This window comes from Ursus arctos, unplaced genomic scaffold (assembly GCF_023065955.2).
Source record: "Ursus arctos isolate Adak ecotype North America unplaced genomic scaffold, UrsArc2.0 scaffold_9, whole genome shotgun sequence".
In the NCBI taxonomy this organism is placed as follows: Eukaryota; Metazoa; Chordata; class Mammalia; order Carnivora; family Ursidae; genus Ursus; species Ursus arctos.
The window spans coordinates 41,130,716-41,155,910 of NW_026623111.1; the positions used below are offsets into that span (position 1 = coordinate 41,130,716).

At 48.4% G+C, this 25,195-nt stretch overlaps 1 protein-coding gene across 9 annotated transcripts in view; it reads left to right on the forward strand.

Annotated features, from left to right (window-relative positions):
• Window positions 1–22,769, forward strand: part of PDGFRA (platelet derived growth factor receptor alpha) — a 45,207-nt gene extending 22,438 nt beyond the window's left edge. For 6 of the 9 annotated variants that reach the window (XM_026508882.4, XM_044387730.3, XM_057309691.1 and 3 more), the window contains exons 9-23: window positions 208–334; window positions 1,397–1,590; window positions 2,239–2,333; window positions 2,543–2,675; window positions 4,888–4,992; window positions 5,380–5,490; window positions 5,754–5,907; window positions 6,767–6,933; window positions 9,377–9,492; window positions 9,833–9,955; window positions 11,293–11,404; window positions 12,722–12,821; window positions 12,936–13,041; window positions 14,355–14,596; window positions 19,718–22,769. In XM_026508882.4, the coding sequence (XP_026364667.1) occupies window positions 208–334; window positions 1,397–1,590; window positions 2,239–2,333; window positions 2,543–2,675; window positions 4,888–4,992; window positions 5,380–5,490; window positions 5,754–5,907; window positions 6,767–6,933; window positions 9,377–9,492; window positions 9,833–9,955; window positions 11,293–11,404; window positions 12,722–12,821; window positions 12,936–13,041; window positions 14,355–14,596; window positions 19,718–19,865 (2,033 nt within the window). In that variant the 3' untranslated portion in view covers window positions 19,866–22,769. Of the gene's footprint in view, window positions 1–207; window positions 335–1,396; window positions 1,591–2,238; window positions 2,334–2,542; window positions 2,676–4,887; window positions 4,993–5,379; window positions 5,491–5,753; window positions 5,908–6,766; window positions 6,934–9,376; window positions 9,493–9,832; window positions 9,956–11,292; window positions 11,405–12,721; window positions 12,822–12,935; window positions 13,042–13,257; window positions 13,619–14,354; window positions 14,597–19,717 lie in introns of those variants that run through there. The other 3 variants (XM_026508884.4, XM_048211964.2, XM_026508885.4) reach the window with 2 other exon arrangements.
• The last annotated feature ends 2,426 nt before the right edge of the window (window positions 22,770–25,195 follow it).

The window sequence follows — 25,195 nt, forward strand, 5'->3', positions numbered from 1 at the left end:
AATACTGCAACTGTGAAAATGCTCTTACCCAAGTGGGTCTGCCCAGAGTGGAGCATTACGATCATGCACAGAATTGCTTTCAGCCCCTGCTTAGGTGCTTACTCGCCCAGCAGGTCCGGATGCGACGGGGACATGTTCTGAACCCGTGGTGCACGGGAGTTCTGGGACCCAGACTGTTTGATTCTGATCGCTTGTCACCTCTTGCAGTTCCCTCATCTATTCTGGACTTGGTGGACGACCACCACGGCTCCACGGGGGGACAGACTGTGAGATGCACCGCCGAAGGGACGCCTCTTCCTGATATCGAGTGGATGATTTGCAAGGATATTAAGAAGTACGGAAACGAGAGGTTTCTTTTTCATTTGTGATCAGAATGTTTCTTCCTCGATACAAAGAACTTCAGATGCACTTTTCTTTCTTCGGCTGGCCCTTCTTTTGTATTTGTGCCTGGGCCCAAGTCTCATAAACTACAGGATAGGGTCCTGAGCACGTGCATGGTACGCGTGCCTGTGCACCTGTGTGGTCAGGAATAGCTGTAAGGAGAAGGTCCCTGGCTCTCGCCAGACTCTCCAAAGGTGCCTAATCAGAAAAGATGACACTAAAGGACCACAGCTCTAAGAGGATTTTTACTACCCTGGGCCGCTTCACCTTATATCTCTTACAGGGTGAGCTTTATTTGGTAGCTAGACTGGCAGGTGAACATAAATGACAGTAGTGCCCATGGTGACCGCTAGCCTCATTTGCCCACCTGCTGTCTGGGGGGAGTTAACTCGCCAGTTCCTCCTTTACCCCATCCGTCCACCTTCTCTGATGGGCGCTCGAGCGACGTGCTCATGCTTCCCCCCGTGCCGACTGCTCGTATTCAGAAGCCTTGACTATTCTCCTGGAGGCTGAGACTCTAGACCTTCCCTTTCCTGGGGTAGAGGGACTGGACTCGGATCTTGACTGGGCTGGAGTCTAGGTCTCATAACTCAGCCAGGGGATCGCTCCAGCCCTAGTGACCTGAGGCACTTACAGTGCAGGTGGGCAGAAAAGGAGGGAGCCAGGCTCTTTCAAGGGGTGGGCACTTGGGATAGTTAAACATTCTTGAAGTGGATCTGTTCAGTTGGCTCATGGGTTCAAGGCTTGGGATTGGTAGTTATACTTGATGGACTTACTTCTACCTTGCCTGCTTCATAAACAGTTAACTTTCAATTATCCACATACAGGTTATCCTCTGTTGGGTCTGTGCAAACGAATTTCAGTGTTATTGTGCACATAAAATGACAGTCTGCCCGGAGCACCCCCAAATGTAGGCACGTTCAGAACTGCTTGCCCCGTAGGTGATTCTCACTGCTTTACTCGCCTCCATTATCCCAATAACTGGCTCTCTATTTATGTCCTCTTTTCTCTCCAGGTGTAATAATGAAACTTCATGGGCGATTTTGGCCAACAATATCTCAAACATCATCACGGAGGTCCACCCCCGAGACAGGAGCACTGTGGAGGGCCGAGTGACGTTCACCAGAGTGGAGGAGACCATCGCCGTTCGATGTCTGGCCAAGAATCTCCTTGGGGCCGAGAGCCGCGAGCTCAAGCTGGTGGCTCCCAGTGAGTTGCTCTTAGTCGTCAGCCAAGCCCTTCCCCCCTCAGGCAGGACTTGGAATCCCAGATGGGGTCCCAGAGGAATGAAGGTCCCAAGGCAGAAATTCAGCTCTGAATGCTCTTAAAGGGCCTTCCCTGGGCATCCACGTGGGAGCCCTTTCTTTCAGAGTCTGACCCCCAGCTGCACCTTGCAGAGGCATGCTAGCATCTGCTTGTCTCTGTGCCAGGAGTCTGAGGGGGGTGGTGGATGATGGGGAAGGAGGCTCTTCGCCTTGTTGCCCCTTACAACTGTTGAGACAGGTTGAATTAAAAAAAAAAAAAAATGAACGAGGCCAAAAGGATAGTATAAACAAAGCGCAGTCTTTCAAAATAAACGGAGCTAATGTGGCTTTCAGTCTCGATCAGTCTTCATATTCCAGTCCACATTCTTTCTAGAAGGTTAATGTTGCAGCACCTTTGGAGCGAGCGTGGCATTCTCCTGATTGAATTCTGTCCCCTTCCTCTTCTGAGGGAAGGGCCGGGGTAGTTTCACGTAGGTAGATGGGTGAGAGCGGGTGTTGCCCATCCTCGAAGTAAGCCAGGCAGCCTTGACGCCTTTCCTCGCGCCCTCCTGCGCGTTTGCGAACCGCCGCCTCGTGCGTCTCTGTCCCTCAGCGCTGCGCTCTGAGCTCACGGTGGCCGCTGCCGTCCTCGTGCTGCTGGTGATTGTCATCATCTCCCTCATCGTCCTGGTCGTCATTTGGAAACAGGTAGGTGTTTTTCTCAAAGAAGTAAAAACCTTTGAAGCCAATAAGAACAAGAAGAATAGCAGCATAGTTCCGCGCTTGGCGCAGAGAAGCTCGGTACTGAGTGTCGAAGGAACGTGCTGATCTGCTGTGCCTGGTCACTTCGCTGCGGTTAAGCTGTGCTGCGTCTGGGCTTCGGTAATTCATCGGTTACCTGTCCTGGTCATTTATAGAAACCGAGGTATGAAATTCGCTGGAGGGTCATTGAATCCATCAGCCCGGATGGACATGAATATATTTATGTGGACCCGATGCAGCTGCCTTATGACTCGAGATGGGAGTTTCCAAGAGATGGACTAGTGCTTGGTAAGCGCCTCCTGGGGTGATCTCCCAAGACTCCCCTTTGATTTGTATATGACTTTACTTTTCATAGCCTTGTGCAGTAATCAGGGATCTGACTTTGAGCCTAGTAAGAGCTAGGCAAGAGAAGTTGGCTTTCAGAAATCTTTTTCTGTCTTAAAAATGAATTAATTGCAGCACTGCCGTTGTTTTTAAAAAATCTCGGTCCAGGGGCACCTGGGTGGTTCAGTCGGTTAAATGTCTGATTTCGGCTCAGGCCATGATCTCGGGGTCCTGGGATCGAGTCCCGCATGGGGCTCTGCCCTCAGGGGGAGTCTGCTTGTCCCTCTGCCCTCCCTACCCCAGCTTGTGCTTGCTCTCTCTCAAATAAATAAAATCTTAAAAAAAAGAAAAACATAAAAAAAAGTAAAAATCTCATTCTATAGCAAATTATGGTTAAAGAAAATTTTATAAGAGGAGAAGAGAATGTGAGGAGGTCCTGCCAGAGACACTCATCGAAGTGGCTTTGCTTTGGGAGTGACACAAATTGATGAAACTCTGTGGCTGGAAAGGAACAGATGAGAATTGAATGAGAACAACCACACAGGGTATTTTCATCTAGTGCATTCTGGGATGTATTAGGTACTTCTTTAGAAATGTATATTTAGAATATAGAATATAAAAATACAGGTACTTTTCAAAGAAAAACATGTAAGAATAATCAGTGTATCACAAGCTTTTCAAATATTTCAGTCTTGAGCTGAGACCACATACATGAAGCTTTAGTCCCAGGAATTTTTTTTTAAATCACATTGTGAAGAGTGAAAACAGGACAAAGACACAGAACAGATGAACAGGGGAAGGGGAGGAAAAATAAAATACGAAAACAGGGAGAGAAACCGTAAGAGACTCCTAATCATAAGAAACAAACTGAGGGGTGCTGGAGGAGTGGGGGGTAGAGGGCTGGGGTAACTGGGTGATGGACGTTAAGGAGGGCACGGATGTCGTGAGCACTGGGTGTTACATGCAACTGATGAATCACTAAATTCTACCCCTGCAACTAATAATCCACTATATGTTAACAAAATCAAATTTAAATAAAAAATAAAAACAAGTGGAAGTTGGAGCTCGAGGTGGTATGACTGGGCGTGCGCTATCGCTGTGCCCTGGAAGGATGTCGGAGGCGGGGTTCGACGATGCGCTTGTCTCATTCCAACGTACAGCAAGCTTAGGTCTTCTTAAAGCGTTGCTTACACTGAAACCAAACAAGATGTCCTAGCTACTCCGATTTCAACCACTTGTACCTGGAAAGGAAGCTTTCTTTATCGTCTCTCCCCCCACAAATCCCACCCCTACCTGCGCCCCCCCACCCCCGATTTTTCAAAAGGAGCTGAGGAACTTAAAGTAGTAAAATGTGGGGGGAAAAGGGCAACATCACTTACATGCTAAGAGGCATTTCTGTGTGTCTCTGCTCCTGCGTGTTCCCCTAAGGCAGCTGTACCTTTCCTGGTACCGTTTCCCACAATGCAAACATACAGTCAGAGGTGCTTCGGGCTTCTAGTCCTTTACAAGCCCAGTCTTCCCCCAGTTTAGCTCTGGTGAGACTGAGACTCTGGGCGGCGTTCCTTTTAGACTGTGAGCTCTCTAAGAGTGGGTACAGCAGCTTCTGGTTCCTTACGCTGCCTCCAGCATGGAGCCATGAGTGTGCTCCCGGGGCACGGTTAGCCTTTGTCGTTCCTGGTCCTTCTAGCAAGCAGGCAGCGAGGACATCAGCCCCGAAGTTCACTTCATCACGCCTCGGAATCTGTGATGTCTCGAATACTGAAGTATTTCCAGTGGATAAGGACTCACTGATGCAAAAAGATGCCTCTGTTTGCATGTGGAGAACAGAAGGGTAGAGAGGCAGGGGGCTTGGGCGAGAGCCACAGGGAACAAGGGCCTCGGAGCCTGCGGTCTGGGCCAGCGCTGGAGCTGGGAGACAGAATGCTCACACCAGGGAGGAATGCACCCTCCTCACTCCGGCCTGAGCTTTCCGTCCCCTTGCAAATGTTATTTGACAAAAGCAATCGCACTCATTTCCTTCCCTCTGGTCCTGACTTGCTGACTGGGAGGAATCATTAGGCTTACTCCTTACTGGGAGAACAGCCCCCCCGGGCGCCTGTGCGTGCTGGCCGTGGTGAATAAAACCGAGGGGACGAAGCCACAGTCTGCCTGTGTTAATGGTTCTGATTGCTCGCAGGTCGTATCCTGGGATCTGGCGCGTTTGGGAAAGTGGTTGAAGGAACTGCCTATGGATTAAGCCGCTCCCAGCCTGTCATGAAGGTAGCAGTGAAGATGCTGAAACGTAAGTGCCCTTTCCGGGGAGGTTTTGGACATAGAGGTTAGTCACGTGAATTGCGCAAAATGACACAGCCAGTCAATGCCAAATTTAGGACCAGATCTTGGTTCTTTCGATTCTAGGTTTTACGTGTATTTAGGCTCTCTCCTCAGCCGGGTTATTTAGAGTGTTCTTATTGCCCGTATGTTGGAAAATCAAGAGGAGTTATCTTCGATGACTTCTTTTTACCCTCCAGGCTAAGCATTAGTTATTAGAGTCTAGACCAAGTCACTGTGTGTTTCTTTCTTAGACTCTTGGTAAATGAAATGATACCCAGTCATAGGAGTTGCCAGGTTATTGGCTTTTTCTGGGAAGTAAATCACTTGAACTGAATGTGATCAATTTCTTCAACAGCCACAGCCAGATCCAGTGAGAAACAGGCTCTTATGTCGGAACTGAAGATAATGACTCACCTGGGGCCGCATTTAAACATTGTGAACTTGCTGGGAGCCTGTACCAAGTCAGGTAGGCTTCCAGACCTGGGAGTAAGGACTTTTGTAGAAGACCTATAGTCGTCAGTACTGTCCAGGCTTTTTTAAGTTCTTACTCTCCACCTCCAAACATGCCAGCAAATACAAATCCCTTGAACAGAGTCGCCTGGACCCCACTGAATTGTGGCAAGCCCCTTGTTTTTAAGCACCGTCTCCTGCCAGGGCAAACCTAGCATCTCATGGCTTTTCTGTTCTTCATTTTCATGCCCATTTCTTAACTGGTTTTGGTTCCCACAGGCCCTATTTACATCATCACTGAGTACTGCTTCTATGGGGATTTGGTCAACTATTTGCATAAGAATAGGGATAGCTTCCTGAGCCGCCACCCGGAGAAGCCAAAGAAAGAGCTGGACATTTTTGGATTGAACCCTGCCGACGACAGCACACGGAGGTGGGTGCAGAGGGACACGTTGTGTGAGTCTTCGGCTTGTCCTCACCAGTAGCGAGAACCCATGTCCGCATAGAATCCATGTCTGCAGATCCAGTGCCAGCAGGCAGGAAGACTTAGAATCCCGCCACCCTGCTCGCCCTCCCCCATCCCCTGACGCAGCCGGTACATACCTGTCTGCAGGCGTTTTGGACCAGATATCACGTGGGGAGGCCTTGCTGAGAAATTTGAATGGAAGCAAGAGTTGGAATCATTCTGGGAGCCATCTTGCTGTTAATGTGTGGGCCACCTCAGATGTGTAAAATACAGCTCTGGCCAGGGATGCCTCCCTGCTGGTATCTTGTGAGAAACTGAGGATCTCCAAGTTTGAGATTCTCGCCTTGCTGAACCTGGGCCTAGAAATCCAGCCCGTGGTGGTAATCCCAACTGCAGGAACCTACACATCCCTACAGAGATCTGCGTTGGAGTTCAAGTTCTGTAGGATCAGAAAGCCCAAGTTCACCTGATATTGAATCACTTGATGGACGCCACATGGGCACTGAATTTATTGAGGCGCCCAAGCCATGGGGTCGTGTGGCCCGGGTTTGTGGCCCATGAGTTGGAAAACAGAGCAAGAATATAGACAGACACACCGGAGCTGAGGTGACCCATGCATTTGTGTGATTACTGATGGATGCTCCCGTCACCTACCAGACTGCCCCGCATGGAAGGCGCACAGGGCTTCTGCTTTTGCTCATCCCTTGCTGCCCCGCACCTGCCATGCCGCCTGGCCTACTGTCGGCCCCTGGCCATCGCCTCCTGAAGGTGCTGTGACCACCCCGAGGGGCACCCTGAATAAGGTTTCTTTTTTCTGTTGTTACAGTTACGTCATTTTATCTTTTGAAAACAACGGTGACTACATGGACATGAAGCAAGCTGACGCCACCCAGTACGTCCCCATGCTGGAAAGGAAAGAGGCTGCCAAGTACTCAGACATCCAGAGATCGCTGTATGATCGCCCGGCCTCGTCTAAGAAGAAGTCTGTGTTAGGTAAGCCTGTCCCTGCCCACTCTCTGCCTCTTCCCGTGGTTCACTACCATACACGCGTCCTCTGCGCTCCGCGGGTTGGGTTTCTGCCACTCTGCTTTTATGAAAGACCTACATTAGTACTTGCTCTCACTCACTGCAACGGGTCCGAAAAGGAGTTGTGGTTTTTATGAAGTAGTAATTGCTGCTTTGCTTTACACCATTCGGACTTACGCAGGGGTTCGTAGGAACGCTCTGCTTTCAGATAGCGGTGGAAACCTGTGCTTAAAATACTCAGAGGAAGGGGCCCCCCGGGGGACTTGGTCGATTAAGCGTCTGACTTTTTGATCTCAGCCCAGGTCTTGATGCCAGGGCTGTGAATCCGAGCCCGGTGTTGGGCTCCACGCCGGGCGTGGAGTCTACCTAAAAAAAATTCTCCGGGGAAGGTGAGCAGGCATGGTGAGCAGAACTGCCAGCCCGTGGTCCCTAACTGCATGTCTGCACAACTGCTTCTGTGACGTGTTTTCAGAAGTTTGTGGCCTATGAATTGAAAAGAAGAAAAAGAATAAAGACTTTTTTTTAAAGATTGTATTTGTTTGAGAGAGAGGGCGCGCATGCGCGCGCTCACCCCCCCACCCCATGAGTGGGGGGAGGGGCAGAGGGAGAAGCAGGCTCCCCGCTGAGCAGGGAGCCCAATGCAGGGCCCTGGGATCATGACCTGAGCTGAAGGCAGATCCTTAACCGACCATGCCACCCAGGTGCACCAAGAGTAAAGACTTAATGCAACGTATTTTCATACTTTAAGTGTAAACCTTTGAAAGGATTATTTATCTTGATATGCTTATCTTTTTTTGGTGTTAATGTGTCTTTTTTTTTTCAATGAAAGTATGATGATCGCTGATATTTTTTTTCCCCTCCATACCCTTATTGGCAAAATTAAAAGTTGGTTATCTTACGTTAGTTCCTAATATTTTTTTCAGAATTTTAGTTCTATACGTCTCTGGTATCTAGGAGTTCAGTAGCCCTTGCCTTTAGCTTTGTTAATATCCACTTTGTGATAGAAACCGGAAAGTAAACAATTGGAGGTTGTATTTTTCCGACAAGAGTGTTGGGTGTTTCTGTTGAATGTTGTTTGAAGGAAGGTCTGTCTGATCTTTCAAAACAGATGAACATGTGGCAGGGTTGCATTGATTTATAAACTCCAGGGAGCCTAGCCCATGCCCAGAGCAGATGGACCACCCCGCTTCTGCTGGGGGGGTGGACGGCCTTTCCAGGTTCTCGTCTAATCCCAGGCTTGGAGTGGGGAGGACGCTGCTATTGGGTCTCATGTTGACACATCTTGGGATTTTGTGTTATTGGGCCTGAGCCCTCTCATTAGTCAGTGTAAAAAATGTTGAGCTGCTGTGGAAATTATTTTGAAAATCACTGATATGCTCTGAATGCTTGCGGGGCTCTTCAGTGAAAGGTACAATCTGTTAAAAAAGAATGTGCTTGTTTTGCAAAGCTCAGTACACAAGAATATTTTCCACTGCTGCAGTTCCAAGTCCCATTCACTTCTCATTGCCAAATGGGTACACTTCCAGGCCCTTTTAAAATCTTAGCCAATGAGAGCTGTCGGAACCAGTGCTTCCTCTCCCCTCCCGTATTGTTAAAAATAGTTTACATTGCTTCCCAGGCTGGACCTGGCCCCAGAAGTCAGGGGAACCTGATTCATGCTCAGCCCAGGCCCTGCTGGCAGGCAGATTGCTGCTTCTGGCCTTCTCCTAGCTGGCTGGAAAAATATGAATGGCTGTAGCTACTCTTCACTTGCCTGAAAATTTTTAAAAAGAAATGAGAACTGCTGGCCTAGATTACCTCCTTCCTCGAAAACCCTGGGACCCTTCCAGATGGGACCAACTGGGGAAAGTGGACACTTACAAAAGGAACTAGAGGCGAAGTCCTTGGCACTGACCTTTAAGATTGTTACCTCTAGTCTGACTGGGGCTGGATTTTATTCAGGAGATGAGCCAAACACTATGAAGGTGGCTTTAAAAAGAGAAAGAGAAGGGGGGGGGATTCCTAGAAGCTACTTTTTCAAAGGGCCCTCATGTCTATTCATCATGGAAGATTTTGCATGTGCGTGTGTGTGTGTTAGAGGCGGCTGAGGTAACTTGCTAACGAAGGCTGAAAAAAGAAATTTTGGGAAGCAAACAACAAGATACGTGTGAGAACCCACTAGACCGGTCCTTATGGATATCTATACGTATAAACCAGAGAGATTTCTGCGAATTTCTTTTTAATGGTAGAGCCTCTGCATGGCTTACGTACCCGCCCGTAGGGCTGGAAATGCTATAGGAAAATAGTTTTAGATCCGTTCTTTGGACAAGCCTGTGCAGCCTGACAAGTGGCCCAGCCCCGTGGGAACATCCTGGTGGGGGATGTTTCACGCCATCCTCTAGGGCCAACACACGTCATTCTTTTTCTGCAGACTCAGAAGTCAAAAACCTCCTTTCGGATGATAACTCAGAAGGCCTTACTTTGTTGGATTTGTTGAGCTTTACCTATCAAGTTGCACGAGGAATGGAATTTTTGGCTTCGAAAAATGTAAGTGTGTTCGTGGAACAGAGTTCTCTGTAGATCCAGGCCACAGGTCTGAGTGAGCTGCGCGTGGAAGGTCTCGAAGAGGCCGGTAGCGATGGCTGCTGCTTTCTTCCTTTTCCCCAAAGTGTAGTGGGGAGTCTGATATCATCAGGTGTCTACTCTGCTCTAGAGCTTTCTCCCTCTTGGGAGTGGCTGGGAGGAGAGCCTGGAGGGGGTGAGCGCTCTGTGCCGGGACAGCCTCCCTGAGGTAGCTGCCAGCACCACCGGGAGGTGGCCAGTCTTGCATGGGTGACGTTGGCTAGTGGCAGATGGACAGACTGTTGTTTCTTCCCTTCCCATGCAGTGTGTCCACCGGGACCTGGCTGCTCGAAACGTCCTCCTGGCGCAAGGGAAAATCGTGAAGATCTGTGACTTCGGCCTGGCCAGAGACATCATGCACGATTCGAACTACGTGTCGAAAGGCAGTGTATGTGCTCTCTCCGCTCCCTTGACATGCTCGCCTTTCCTCACTGAATCTCCGCACCTAGGTGTTGCTGCTGGCCACTCAGTGTCCGTATTTTTAACGTGGAGTCTGTGAAATTCAGGAATGGGCTCCAGGGGATCAGTATGAGAAGCACAGGCCCTGCAGCCAGACTGCTGGGCGTGAGTACTGGCTCCGGGACTCACTCGAGTGGAGGTTTGCGGCAAGTTACTTGACCATTCTGTACCTTGGTTTTCCCTGTCCGTAGCAGTGACCTGGTAACAGTACCTATCTCCAGGATTGCCGTGGGTGATGCGGGGACTTTACTGTTCATGCTTAGACCCATGCCTGGAACATGCAAGCACTGACAAGTGCTAGCTGTTCCTCACATGTGCCTGTGTACACGCATTCGTTTCCACAGAGAGCAGCTCTGACTTCTGTCAAATTTGCAGATGGCATCTGTGACCCCTATAACATTGAGACCATTTGAGTGAATGGGTCTTAGAGGCCCAGTCTCCTGAAAGACAGTCATTCTAAATTAACCCTCGAATCGTCCTCCCCACCCCTTGCCCCTCTAAGCAGATGTGGTAGCTCGGAATGCATTTGCCGCCTGTCGGTACAGTTCCAGATCACGCCACTGCACCGGCTGTGAGACCGCTCGGGCCGCCGTGTCCGCCCACAGAAGGCCCCTGGTCTGTGTCCGGGGTCCATGTGGTTCGTGTGCTGTGTGGCTGTGACCTGGAGCTTCAGGCAGCCCGAACAGCTCAGTGGGTTTAGGTGGAGTCACTCTCTGACCTGCTTAAGAAGCCGACGATCTGAGATGTTGCCTGCCATCTCAGAGGGCCAGAGGATGCTAACGTGGTCCCTTTATGTGGTGACCTCGGTTTCGTGTTTCCACCGCAGCCGGTACCAGCCTCACAGAAGAGGCTGCAAAATTATGAAACGACTATTTCCAAAAAGTTCAGAAATGTAATTGGTTCTCAGATCACTGGATCTGTTTTTAATTTTGTTCCTAGGAACACCTGCAATAGGAGACAGGCCCATTCAGGCTGTCACGCTTTGGGTAAACATTCAGGGTTAAATATTTTTGGATGCTATTCTTGGGAGGACACAAGAGGCAGCATCGACCATCCATCCTTCATGACGCATTTATTGAGCACCCACTAGGTGCCAGGCGTGCTTCCGAGTGTGGAGAGCGTAGCGCTGAACAAAAAACACCAAGATTTTGTGGGCGAGGTTGTTAGCGCAAGTTACTATTAGTCCAGAAAGAAGCCCGGCTGTTTCTGCTGCTGGACATCATCGGGGGGTATGCTGGGTTGAATTTCCTCCCTCTCTCCATGCAGACCTTTCTCCCTGTGAAGTGGATGGCCCCTGAGAGCATCTTCGACAACCTCTACACCACACTGAGTGACGTCTGGTCTTACGGCATTCTGCTCTGGGAGATCTTTTCCCTCGGTACGGGCTTGACGTCTCCGCTCGTTGGGGTGGTTTTGCAGCAGCACTGGAAGGGAAGCACTGTTTTCCAAGCCCTGGGGTGTAAACGGTGTTAAGCTACCTGCTGTGAGTCAGGTGTACGGCAGCTGATTGACGTCACGCCCTGTGCACTTGCGATGTCTGCTGTATGCCCCCTTGGATGGAGCCGGGAGTCTTGGGGGGCTGCGCCCTCACCTCTGGCCTGTGCTCCTCCTCTCCTCTGGGCTGTGCTAGAGTGACTCTCCCACTGGAAGTGTTCCCGAGGACACCCACTCCCCAGCTGCTTTGCACCTGGGGCTTGGAGTTCCGTAGGTTCACGAGTGGAGAGTTGCCTGTCCGTGGCTTCATGGCGATCCATGCTCAGGTGGAAAATGGTACAGCGGGGGAAGGGGCGTGACTTGCCTTCCTGGTCCTCGCTCTGGAGGAGGAGAGGAACCTCCTGGTCGTCCAGGGAGTCAGTCACTAGGTCCCAAATGATACAGGTACCCCGTGCTGCCAGGCAAGGGCCCTGGGGGCGTAGGGAGGAGTGATTCACGACCCTGACCTTAGTTCGTCTGGAGAGGTAAGACCTCCATGTAGCAATGAACTGTGTGCTGCCGATGTAAACCGGTAATGGGAGAGGAAGGAGAAGGGAGGCCTGCCATAGTTTTGGAAGGTTTAGCGAGGAAACTAAGCTTGATCTGGCCTTGGCTATACACAGTGAAATGTTTCCTGAATTCTGGTATCTTAATGTGGTAGGAAAGAATTTCTTCCCTGCCCCGTCTCCTTTTTCGACCCCAGTTCTCCCTGATTGGATGTCACTGTGGGCCATCCCAGGCTGTAGCTTGACTGAGTCTCATAGTCTATTAAAAGTAGAGAATTAACTAGATATTCCAAGCCCTGACTTCGACTTTTGCTCTAGTTATTTGAACATTTTTGGTGAAAATGATTTTTTTTTTTGCCTTCAATGGCTCAATTTCTCTTGCTTTTCTATTTTGCTTTGTGTATGTAGAACCAGTAGTCAGATGCATTGAAAAACGCTTTTGTGCTTTTTCAAAAGATGCAGAATTTTTGCCTTGGGTGTCTGGACTTGACCAACATTAAGTCGTGGTTCCATTTAAAATTGGGGGGAAGTCCTGGTTCTATTTAAGATTTGGGGAAGCCTGTGAAGTGAAGGAGATGGTAACACTTAATTTCCTTGAAAGAACCTGAACTTCAAGTGGGGATCCCCAGATGTTTTCTTTAGGTTCTGTGACACCCTGAGAGTTCCAGCAGTGTCCCACCCGCAGGTTAATCCTGGTGGTTTCCCTTGGTTTTCAGGCGGCACACCCTACCCCGGCATGATGGTGGATTCTACTTTCTACAATAAGATTAAGAGTGGGTACCGGATGGCCAAGCCTGACCACGCCACCAGTGAAGTGTGAGCCCCCTCCCCATCTCGTGGGCCTTGTGTTCATGCCCAGTGGGTCTGTGGGTTGTGGGGGGTGTCCTGACACTCCTTGCTGTGCCCACTCTGAGTTCTGTGCTCCCACAGCTACGAGATCATGGTGAAATGCTGGCACAGTGAGCCGGAGAAGAGACCCTCCTTCTACCACCTGAGTGAGATTGTGGAGAACCTGCTGCCCGGACAGTATAAGAAGGTTTGTCTGGGCCCCTCAAAGATGGGTGGGTAGGAATGGGCAAAGGGAAGACGTCAGTAGCTGGTAGTTCTGCGAGCGAGCAGCACCGTTCAACACTGTTTCAAAGGAACATTTTCAGAGGAGGAAAAAGATCGCTTGATCCAGTGGCCTGGGTTTCCTGGAGTGCTCCCCAGGCCCCTGGTAGCAGTGATGTCTGAAACCCTCCCCATTGTGCAGGGCTCCCCTTTCCTCTGAAGTGTGCAACACCGGTAAGCACTTTATTCTCCAGATGTTTGCGTATCCGAAGCTACTGTGCAGCTAGAAGTCTCCAGGCGCCCACGGCCATTACATCGCTGATTTGGATGCACTTAAATCCATGTGAAATTGGCTTTTACCAGCTGACTGGAAGGAACAACCTCGGCTGTTATCTGTGGCTCCAGCTGGTTTTCTGTGGAATAGGAAGCATTGTTCAAAGGAACAAATGTCATTTCGTGGAACCAAGCAGGATATGTTAATGAATAAAACAACTTTCTGCTGAGATGCTGTGAAGGAACCCCAGACACAGTTGTATAATAAACCCAATTTCTGAGATTCGGATTAGTCCCTGTGTAGAGTCTTCGTATTTGTTACTTCTCCTTCTCAAAGAGGAGCGGCGTTAGGAGGTTGCGTCCTGAACTGGGAGTTCAATACTTTAGTCTATCGATTATTTCACTGCCCATTACAACTCCTATAAGTGTGGCAATGAGGAGGCAGAAGATGATGATGGTAGGTCAGTCAAAGAGTTCTGGCTGGGTTAAGTAAGACGTGTTGGTGGGAAGAGACTGGAACTGTTGTTGAAAATGGGGTCTTGTTAGACCAAAGGTCTCGTAAGTTTTGACTTAGATTTCTCCAACATTTAGGGATCAGGAAAGTTTCAGGGATGGTGCTCCCAGTGGAAGTCTTGCCAGCTCTTACTGGGACCCATCCAAGCCCTGGGGAGACCATGTAATGGGGACCAGAAGGGTCCATGCTAGTCCCAGAGAAGGGAGCGGGTGTATGGGTGGGGGGGTGAGGGGACACAGTCCTAGCTGCTGACTCAGAGAAGGGGCTCATTGTATCTTAGGTGAATGACATCTTACTGGCAGGATGGTGGGAGATCTCTGTCATTGGTGGCCCTTTTTCATGTCCCACATCTGTGGGGACGGTTGACATCTGACTCTCCTTCAGTCGTCTAAATACCGTTACCTGTAAGGGAGTTTGGAGACACAGGCGGTTAAATGGGAGTAAGTTCTGCGTGTCCTTTCTGCAATTTGGTCCGTGACACTTGGCTAACTGTGTCAAATGAATGTCCGCAGAGTTACGAAAAGATTCACCTGGACTTCCTGAAGAGCGACCACCCCGCCGTGGCGCGCATGCGCGTGGACGCCGACAACGCCTACATTGGCGTCACCTACAAAAACGAGGAAGACAAGCTGAAGGACTGGGAGGGCAGCCTGGACGAGCAGAGGCTGAGCGCGGACAGCGGCTACATCATCCCCCTGCCCGACATCGACCCTGTCCCTGAGGAGGAAGACCTGGGCAAGAGGAACAGACACAGGTAGGGCGTCCAGCGGAGCCCCCCTCGGCTCCCCAGCGCACGTGATGGTGAGGCTCGCCCGGTGGTGCGTCTGTTCCACGGCAGCCGGCTGCAGAGCCCCCGACGGGTCCGTTACGTTTTATAAATGCTTCCCAGAGGATCCTAACGTGGGCTCTGTGGGGCTGGGGGACGTGTAGAGCAGGCAGGGACGTGCTTCCCTGGTGGGGAGTCATTGACCTGAGTCCTCTGGTAGTTTGACCAAACCGTCCCTGTAGCCCTGATTCTTGAGATACTGTAAGCCTCTCTCACTGTTTTCTACGTCTGTCCTGGGACTGGAGGGAGAGTTGAGAGAGAGGCTAGACTGGGCTATTTGATACCGACTGTATCAGTGGATCTTAACCCCATCTGCAAGTTCAGATCTCCTGGGGCGGCTTGAAGACTGATACACACGCTTCACCCAGACCAACAAGTTAGAATGTCTGGGAACCAGGCCCAGGCGCCTCCTGGCTGATTGTTCCTTCTTTTTATAATGGGAGATTTCTAACCTGCCCGATCCAAGTCGAATAGTGAACTGTCAGTTCGTCTGTCACCCAACTTGAGCATTTATGAACTCAAGGCCAGACTGCACGAACAGCCGTATCTACGCTCCTTGGATTGTTCTGAAGCAAATCCTAGCCATCATCTCATTTCATCCATAAACATTCCATTAGATGCCTTTAAAAGATAAAGGCTCTATTTAAAAAATGACTGGAGTTACTAAGTTATTAAAAATAACCACAATACCATTATCTTGCCCTCCCCCACCAATTGACAATAAATCGTCAAGAACATCAGATATTCAGTGTTCAAATTTCTGACTCTCTCATAAATATGGTTTTGCATTTGTTTTGTTCTAATTGAGACCCAAATAGGAGTCACACATGGCATTTAGTCACTATGATTCTATACCTTTGTCCCGCCCCTTTTTACCCCCTTAGCATAGTATTTGTGAAGAAACCAGAGCATTTGCCTGGAACGTTCCCACATTCACAGTGTTGCTGATTGCATCCTGTGGTGTGTCTTAACCACATGCTTTGTCTCCTGTATTTGCTGTAAACTGGTAGTCTGGAGCCTTGAGCTGGCTCAGGTTAGATTTTTGGCAAGCGTGCTTCAAAGATGGTGCTGTGTGTGTCCAGTGGGAGCTACATGCTGTCCAGCTGTCTCCCCTTCTGTGACATTAACAGTCATTGGTGATCACCTGGATCCATTAATTTATTACCGAGACGATGCTAACACCCAGCATCTAGGACTAGCACTGTTAGTTTACACAGTCCCGATGAGGGGACCGCGTCCAGTTCCCCACTGTCTTTGCATAGATAGCCCTTGAACAGAGGTGCAAGAAAGTGATGATAGTGGTCCGAGTTGCGTATGAGTATTTTTTTTCTCTTTATTCAGGATGCTCTTGGGCCTTTTCCTCAATCTTTTGGTTAGCTAACTACAGTTATTAGGCAGAGGCACATGGCATTATTAGTCTGGAGCCTTATGATTGTGACATCCCTTGCTGTTGGTATGAACCAGGTAATTTAAAAAGTATAGTTGCATTTTTTGTTTTTGGAATGTGTTATGAGAACAGGGGAGGTTGGGCAGAATGCCCTGACTTGCCTTTGCTCAGGACAGTTTCAAAAATTTGTTTATATTCTTTTAGCAAAGTGTTTCTCCGAGCTTTGGGTATCTGTGGTGGCATCGACCCCAGATCTGCCATCCATTTTGGTTATTTTGTATGTGGGGGACTCTGAATAATATTTCAGTTATAAAAGGGTTTTGCTTCAAAGTTAAGTTAGAAAGTGGTATTGATAAATAAATAAGGTGTCCAGAACTTTTCTGGGGACACGTGAGGCTGCACTGGAGAATTTCACATCCGTTACATAGAGAGAAAAATTCTAGCTGATAGATAGTTGTTGTCTTAGATAATTAGAATTTCTGCAAGGGTGATAATGTTTCATTCTTGAATTGTGCAAAGTATGTCCCAAATAACTACCCCAGGTCAGGCGAGTCCATGGCTCTGACAGGTGGGCTGAGCATGGGGCGCGTCTTGGTCAGCTTGGCTGCCGTTACACACTGTCATAGGCTTGGGGGCTTAAACAATAGAAATCTGTTTTCTCACAGTTCTGGAGGCTGGAAGTCCCAAGATCAAGGTGTTGGCAGGTTTGGTTTTTCCTGAGGCCCCTTTCCTTGGCTTGCAGTGTGTCCCCATGTGGTCTTTCTCTGTGTGCACATTGCGAGTGTCTCTTCCTCTTACAAGGACCCCAGTGCTATTGGGTGAGGGCCCCACTTTAATGACCTCATTTAACCTTAATTACCTCCTAAAAGGCCCTATCTCCAAATATTATCACAATGGAGATTAGGGTTTCAACATGTGCATGGGGGGGGAGTTAACACAATTCATCATGGGAGTGGGGGTGCCAGAGTTGGGGTGCTCTGGGTCTATGAAGGCTTAATGGTCCTGTGGAATCCTCTCCTCGGGCTCGGAAGGCTTGGCCTTGGGAGGGGAATGGGCATGAGACCGGGCCTTGCTTGCTGTAGAGGGCTTGGGGGTGCTGGCTCAGTAACTATTAGGAGCAAGGCTCTGGGCCACAGGAACAGAATCAGAAGTAAGCCCAGTCATCAGCTCTAGGCCCGTCGTGAAGCCTGGTGAGCAGCAAGGATGATCGGGGCCTGAGTCTCCGTGCAGTTGGCTTCCTCCATGGCCACACCTCTGCCTTCTTTCAGTGACATGGACCAGCAGAGAGGAGCACACCAGGCCCAGGAGGGTCAGTGCAAGGGGGGGTGACTCCACTATAGGACTGGCCCCCAGGGAAGGGGCCATTAGTCCAAATCACAGTGTCCAAAGAAGTCTCATAACTGCACGTGCTAGTTGGGTTGGGGTCCACATTCAGGGGTTGGCTCTGGCCTCCCGCTACTGGCCGGGGCCCCAGGAAGCGGATCTGTCTGGTCCGCGGGGAGAGGGCTTGTCAGGACGACGTGATGATCAAGACCAGCCCAGTGGACTGGGGTTCACAGCAAGTCTCCGGGACCGGCGTGTAAGTTGGGGGTAGGGTGGAGTACAAATTAGGGACAGAGACGAACGCTCGGTCCTAGGGAAGAGCCCAGTCTGTGGGGTTGCGAAAGGAAACCTCAGTTTAGTAACCCTGCAGGTTCTAAGAGCCCTCTGGGCCACAGGGGCCTTGGGGTGGATGGCAGCAGACTGTGTCCCGTAGGCCCCTACCTGCCAGGCTCAGGTCTCTGCTTGGAAACGGAACTGACCTGGAGAGGAGGGGAGCAAGGCAGAGGAGTGAAGCCTGGCCCTCTTGGAAGAAAGCAGCTGGCAGGGCGAGAGCCCGGCGAGCATGTGTGTGAGCCTCCTTCCTCTGGCTGGCCAGCCAGCGGTGCGGCTTACGTGTCACTTCTGCGGCCTCACGGTGGGAAGGGACGGGCCTGTCCGCATGTAACCAGAGCAAAGAGATCCATACAGACATGTTGCAGTCCAAGGCAGGAGAATGATGAGGCAGGAGGGGTGTAGAGACAGGAAGACAGGGCATCATGACAGGCTGGAGACGAGGGAAGATTCTTCCCTAAACGTTTTCATGAGAAGTTTTAAATGTCCAGAAAAATTGACAGACTGCTTCTACCACTTAGCTTTAGTAGTTGTTGACATTTCGCCACATTTGCTTTCTCTAATTAACTATAGAATATATAGTTATGCATATTTTATGTATATACACAATATATAATTATAATACATATTTAATAACATGTAATATGTAAAATATATGTACCACACACGTACACACACATACTTTTATTCCCTTGCCGAAACATTTGAAACCCAGCAAACATCTCCTAAGAATAAGGATACTCTTGGGGACGCCTGAGTGGCTCAGTCGGTTAAGTGTCTGCTTTGGCTCAGGTCATGATCTCAGGGTCCTGGGATTGAGCCCTGCATCAGGCTCCCTGCTCGGTGAGGAGTCTGCTTCTCCCTCTCCCTCTGTCCCCTCCGCCCTGCACCCCCCAGCCACGCGCCCCCCCCCCCCCGGCTTGTGTGTGTGCACTCTGTCAAATAGATAATTAAAATCTTCAAACAATAAGGATACTGTCCTGTATAATCATAACAGCAGCTAATATTTATCGGGCACGTAGTATGTTCTAGGTACTGTGCTCAGTGCTTTACGGTTATTACCTTATTTGATCGCCCCGACAAACAGGAATATCGTCAGGCACTACTGTCATCCCATTCTGTAGACCAGGGAACAAGCTCAGGGGGTTAAGTGACTGGTGTGGCTCCGACAGCTGCTGAGTGGTGGACGATTCCAGACTTACGGCTTCCAGACTCTAGAACGCTCCCCTTCAGCCGCTCCTCTGGGGGGTAAAGAGCCTTCACGTGGCCTTCCAGACTGGGGCTGGGGGCGGTGCGGGGAGGGGGTGAGGAGGGGGAGGAAGGCATTCCCGGAACGTGGGCAAGGATCCTGAGAGCTCTGTTCGGACACTTGGGAGGTTTCATGGACAGCAAGTGACCAGCCCGGCTGTAGTTGGCAGCTGATTTCATTCCTCTGTGCTTTTCCTTCCCTGTGGTCTTCTGATCAGGCACTGCTTGCTAGCTTTTCTACTAGGACTGAGTAGGGAGGCTAGAAATGGTCACAGCTTGTTAGCAACTCTGCTGGAAGATCTGACAGAAGACGGGCGCCTGGGTGGCTCGTCGGTTAAGTGTCTGCCTTCAGCTCAGGTCTTGATCCCAGGATCCTGGGATCGAGTCCTGCATCGGGCTACCCGCTCAGCAGGGAGCCTATTCTTCCTCTGCCTGCCGCTCCCCCTGCTTGTGCTCGCTCTCTCTGACAAATAAATAAAATCTTTAAGAAAAAAAAAAAATTCGACGGAAGAGAAGGAAAGCTGAAGCGTGGAGATGACCTGCGGATCTCGGTGTTGGACGGGGCCCACCTTGGTGTGATGCCTGACGAGTAGCCACCTGGCTTGGCGGCAGAATCCTGCCCGATTGGGTGGCCTGAGGTTGAATGCCAAAGGACTCACAGGAAGAGCTCCTTTGCCTTTGGGGGGCCATCCTAGCCACCCAGCCACAGTCTCATGGGTCTGTACCTGGGCTTAGCCTTTCCTGTCCTCTCTCTCCTCCAGCTCGCAGACCTCAGAAGAGAGTGCTATCGAGACAGGTTCGAGCAGCTCCACCTTCATCAAGAGAGAGGACGAGACCATCGAGGACATCGACATGATGGACGACATTGGCATAGACTCCTCAGACCTGGTAGAGGACAGCTTCCTGTGACTGGCAGATTCGGGGGGTACCTTCCACTCCTAGAGCCACCTTGGATCCCTTTAAGAAAACCACTTTATTGCAATGCAAAAGTTTGGGAGGAGACTTGGGTGAGGTGTAAAGAGAAGTTCCCAGCCAAGGGCCTCAGGGAGCCTGCTCACGATGGATGAATGGGGGATTTTGAAATGAACTTCGTCAGCGATGCCTCTTGGCAAAGCTGCAGTAGCATCTCGGCGGCACGTGAAGTTTGGAGATGGAGGGACAAGGAAGCGATAGATAGGCCACGGAAGGTGAACGCTGTGTGTCAAGGGCATTGGTGAGATTCCAACATACACAACTTTGATAGCGAGAAAACTCCAGCATTGTAATTATGTAAATAGGTCTAACTGAGGCCGTGTTTAGAGTTCGTATGAACTGTCTTCTCTGGACTTCGGAAGAGACCACTCATCCCATCCATGTACTTCCTGCTTGAAACCTGGATCAGCTGCTGTTGAGCTCCTCTATGAAGTACATGCAAAACCACTTTCAGACCTTAAAAGGTACTGGTTCTATAGCATTTTACTTTTTGTAGTGTTAAAGAGATAAAGAATAATAATTAACCAATCTTGTTTACTAGATTTGGGTCATTTAGAAGCCCGCCAACTCATTTTCCTATTGTAGTCTACGTTTATAATACTACTGTTACCAGTAATGCTAAATGTGTAATGTGTAACACGTTTTCCCTACAGAGAAAGCACAATTAAAAAAAAAATCTTACTAAGTAGGCGACAAGTTTGACAGTTTTTGACATTTATATCAAATAACCGATGTTTCTCTAGAAAATATGATAATAGCTTTAGTGATTAAATTTAGTTGAACATAGAGAACAAAGTGAAAGTAGCATCTTCCAGAAAGTCAGTGTTTTTAACTGTGTACTGAATAGGTTCCCCAATCCGTTGTACTAAAAACACGTAACTGCCCTCTGAAGTGATGGGATTTGAAGAAACAAAACCCCTAAATCGTAAATGTTCTTAGTAGAAAGGCATAAGTCTATGCCTAACATGACTTCTCGTGTTATTACCCAATGAAAAATACAGTCATCGCTAAAAAGACTGAATTTGCAGAGGTCATTTTCATGCCTGGTGTATCCCAACATCTATATTTTTAAAATTTTACGAACCCTGGAAGAGTCAGAAGGAGGCCTTGACTGTGGCCCCCTTTCCTTCATCTCCTACCCCACAGAGAAATAGTTTGAAACTGTGAGAACATACGGGCATCGTTCAGTGAAGGCTGTGTGTGCGTCAGCCTGGATCCTTCCTTCCCAAAAGTAATCGCAGCCAGGATCACCAAATTCTAGGCCCCCACCCCAGAGCTTCTGAATTACTGAGTCTGGCCAGGAGCAGGAACCTGTATTTTTATAGACTCCCTGGCTGTTTTGATGAGCCAGGCTTGGGAAACACCAGCTTAGGTTACAGGAAGTTGCCGTGGGAAACAGATCATTGGAAATCAATGAAGTCACCCGTGCAGGAAGCCTACTATTGAAATCCTTCGCTTTGGGTCAGGGACACTAAATGCCCTGTGTCTAGCCATGGCTACCCTTCGTTTAACTTTGTCTCAGCTGAGGCTGAGAGCGCTACATCTTGGTTTGGCAGGTCTTCTAAAAGTCGAGACACTGCTTCCCACTGCATGGGGCAGCTGGACTCGCCCCCATGGCACGTACGAAAATGACGCAATTCAGTGGCCCGAGTCTCTGTGTAACCAGGTCAATATTTTGGTGAAAAAAAATTTTTTTTTGAGTTTTGCTGAATTTTTGGGGTGAGCCGGCAGGACAAATTGTCACATACATCCTAACTGTCAAATTGATCGGTGCGGGTTCATTGACATTCTTTGCGATACCATTTCATGGCTGAAAGAAACCTGGGCTGTGACGACTGCAGTCACTGTGCGCTCCTGCAGGTGCTGAGTTGGACGATGCAGCCGCGGTCACCCGGTCCTTGACGACCCGCTGGCGCAGTCTCAGTGCAAGCCTGACTTCCTCCTCCACCTTGCTCTTACGAAGTGTGAAGACTGAGCCAGATTGGCCAATTAAAAAAGAAAATCTGACTAGGTTCTGTAGAGCCAATTAGACTTGAAATACATTCGTGTTTCTAGAATCACAGCTCAAGCATTCTGTTTATCGCTCACTGCCTCTTGTACAGCCTTCTTTTGTCGGTGCTTTTGCATTTCGATGTTCCTTTGAGTTTCCTGTGACGCCATGAGGCTGGATGAAAATTCTCAGACAAGCAGGTTCCAGTCCTAATGAGTTACTCCCACCTGAGTTCGTGTGTGACTGCATTTTTTAAATTTTACAGTGTTTTCAGTGTATCACAGATTTGTTTCCTTTTTGGCCTCCTGCAAAGTCCCCAGATGAAAATTTGCCAATCCTTCCTGCTTTCTATTTTTATGAAGACAATCAAAGCTGGCCTGAGAAACACAATTGTGACTTTTTTAAATGATCGATGATGTCCTTAAAATGTGGTCTGCCAATCTGTACAAATGGTCCTATATTTGTGAAGAGGGACGTGAGATAAAACGATGTTATACATCGATATGTATATATGTATTTCTATATAGACTCGGAGAATACTGCCAAAACATTTATGACAAGCTGTATCACTGCCTTTGTTTGTATTTTTTGACTGTGATATTCCCCACAGGCACATTGACTGTTGCACTTTTGAATGTCCAAAATTTATATTTTAGAAAAATAAAGAGAAAAAATACGTTAAGTGTTTCCAAAACAGTGGTGTGGCGAATGTGTGAGAAGTAACTCAATAGGTAGGGTCTACTGATAAAAAAAAAAAATGTATTACAAAATGCCCCATTCGTGTTTTTGTTTTAAAACGTGTAAATGAAGATCTTTATATTTCAATAAATGATATATATAATTTAAAGTTATGCTAAGGTTCCAGCATTTTTGTTTTTAGCCAAATCACATAAATTAATGCCATCCCGTTCAATTTGCTTTGGTAGCAACATTTCAGTAGGACTCCTATTATGCTTTCGATGAAACCAGGAGGAAATTTAGGATTTAAACAGTATTTGAGCTAGGTAGTTTTCAGACCCAGGGTCTGATTTAAAGATGACGGGCACTTGTCTCATCTTCAAGCCTACTGTTTGTTTGTTTCAATAGCAGTGTATTGCATGGTATTTTTCTCCCCTGCAGAAGGAGTACAGGACAGAAGTTACCGTCTACAACATTCAAATATTGTACATGTATGTAATAGAAAAGATTACAGACTTTTTTCATTCTGTCGTCTTCCCTGTCTCTGTGCTGGTCCCCAGAGGCAGATACATCTGTCTTCCCAGTTCCCTTTCCATGCATCTGTTTCTATGCATATGTATACATCTCTATTTTTGCTTCATATTTTACCTAAATGGGGTTTACTTCTTTTTTTTTAAGATTATTTTTATTTTTGAGAGTGTGAGAGCATGCGCACATGAGTGGGGGAGGGGGGCAGAGGGAGAGGGAGAGAATCTCCAGCGACTCCTCGCTGAGCGGCACAGAGTGTGACGCCGGGCTCGATCCCACGACCCTGAGATGATGACCTGTGCTGAAACCAAGAGTCAGATGCTTAACCAACTGAGCCACCCAGGCACCTCCATATTACTTGGTAAAGTGCTCCCCCCCATTTTTGTAACCTAGACATTATTTTCGAGAGCAGTTTCAGGTTCACAGCAAGATTGAACAGAAGGTACAGAGGTTTCCCTTCTTCCCCCGCCTCCCCCGTCATCAGCATCTCCCAGAGTGGCGCCTTTGTGACGATCGATGAACTTGTACTGACACAGCGGTATCAGAGTTGCTGCTTTTCTCTTCCAGTGCGGTGTTGTAGAGATCTCTGTGAGAAGTACCTATAGATAGACCTCCCGCATGTTTTAAGAGCGTACAGTTTCACAGTATGTGAGTGCACCAGAATCGAGGGGCATTTCCGGTTCCCATGCTTTGCTCTTGGAATGACTTCACGAAGCTCTGCACACACATCCTTGCTCCCACATAGTAGTGTTTCGTTAGGACAGAATCCTAGGAAGGAAATGGCTAGGCCAAAGGGTGTGCAGAAATACGTTGCTGTGGAGCCCAAGTCTTCCCGTTAGGATTATAAATTTTCGAATCACCTGCTGTGCAGATTACTTTAGGAACCATAGTTTTCTAGGGTTTCCTCCGCGTCTCATTGCTCACTGGGATGTGGTACGTGTTGGGAGGATGTTGGTTTTTGTGTTCTGAAGCGTGTCGAATCAAATGACTTTAGGATTTAAAAAACAAAAATTATACAATTATTTTCAATTTCTGGATGATGGAAATGGCTTGTTATTAGTAATTGGAATGTTCCAACATAACTCCTTATTACCTATACTGGATTCGCGTGCAGATCAAAGTTCACCTCTTTGGAGTTAAGTTGGAAGACTCAGACCGTAGGCTCTGTAGGCTGGGTATTGATTGGCTCTGCTTCTGTTCCAGCCCCAAGAAGGAGACGGAACTTTGGGAACAATAATCCTACTGATGAAACGAGCTGCCTGATGTAGCATCCACACGAGGCACTAAGCCTGCAGCGATCTTTCTGTTCTTTTTAATGTATAGTTCTGCCTCTTAATACAATGCAGACGGTGCGGCCCACTTCATCTCCTCATGACGAAAAAAATGACTTTTACTATCGGAGGATTTCTTCTTTTAATTTAAATTCAATTAGGTCACATATAGTACATGATTAGTTTCAGATGTAGTGCTCAATGATTCATCAGTTGCGTGTAACACCCAGCGCTCATGACACCACGTGCCCCCCTTAATGCCCGTCACCCAGTTACCACTATCGGAGGGTTTTAAAACTCTAAAGATCCTTTTCACATTTACTTCTGATTCTTTTGAGGCAGGGAAGACATTTTATAGATGAGGAAACCCAGTGACTTCTAAACACCATACAGCTGAGTCACGAGAGCACCAGGGCTAGAAATTCCAAGTACACTAATCCCAGTGCTGTATACACCACACCAGATCATGGGAAAACGAGAGATACCGAGAAAATGTTAGTGTTCAGAAGTAGATTGCTTTGCTTCTTGAGATACTTCAAAAGATAAGTGATGGACTAGTTGGCCTGTGGAAGTACTTCCAACGTTTATAATAATTTCATTTGGGGCTATAATACAACAGCTCTAATAATGAATATTACGATTCTAATAGTTATATGCTTCATAAAATGCAGCTCAGGAAAATGACATAGAATGTCTGAATCCATCATAAACTAGGCAATTTCCCCCCACATAATGGTGATGGAAATGCTTCATTATCTCTGACTCCAAATACATGGAAGGATTAAACCCAACCACGTTGT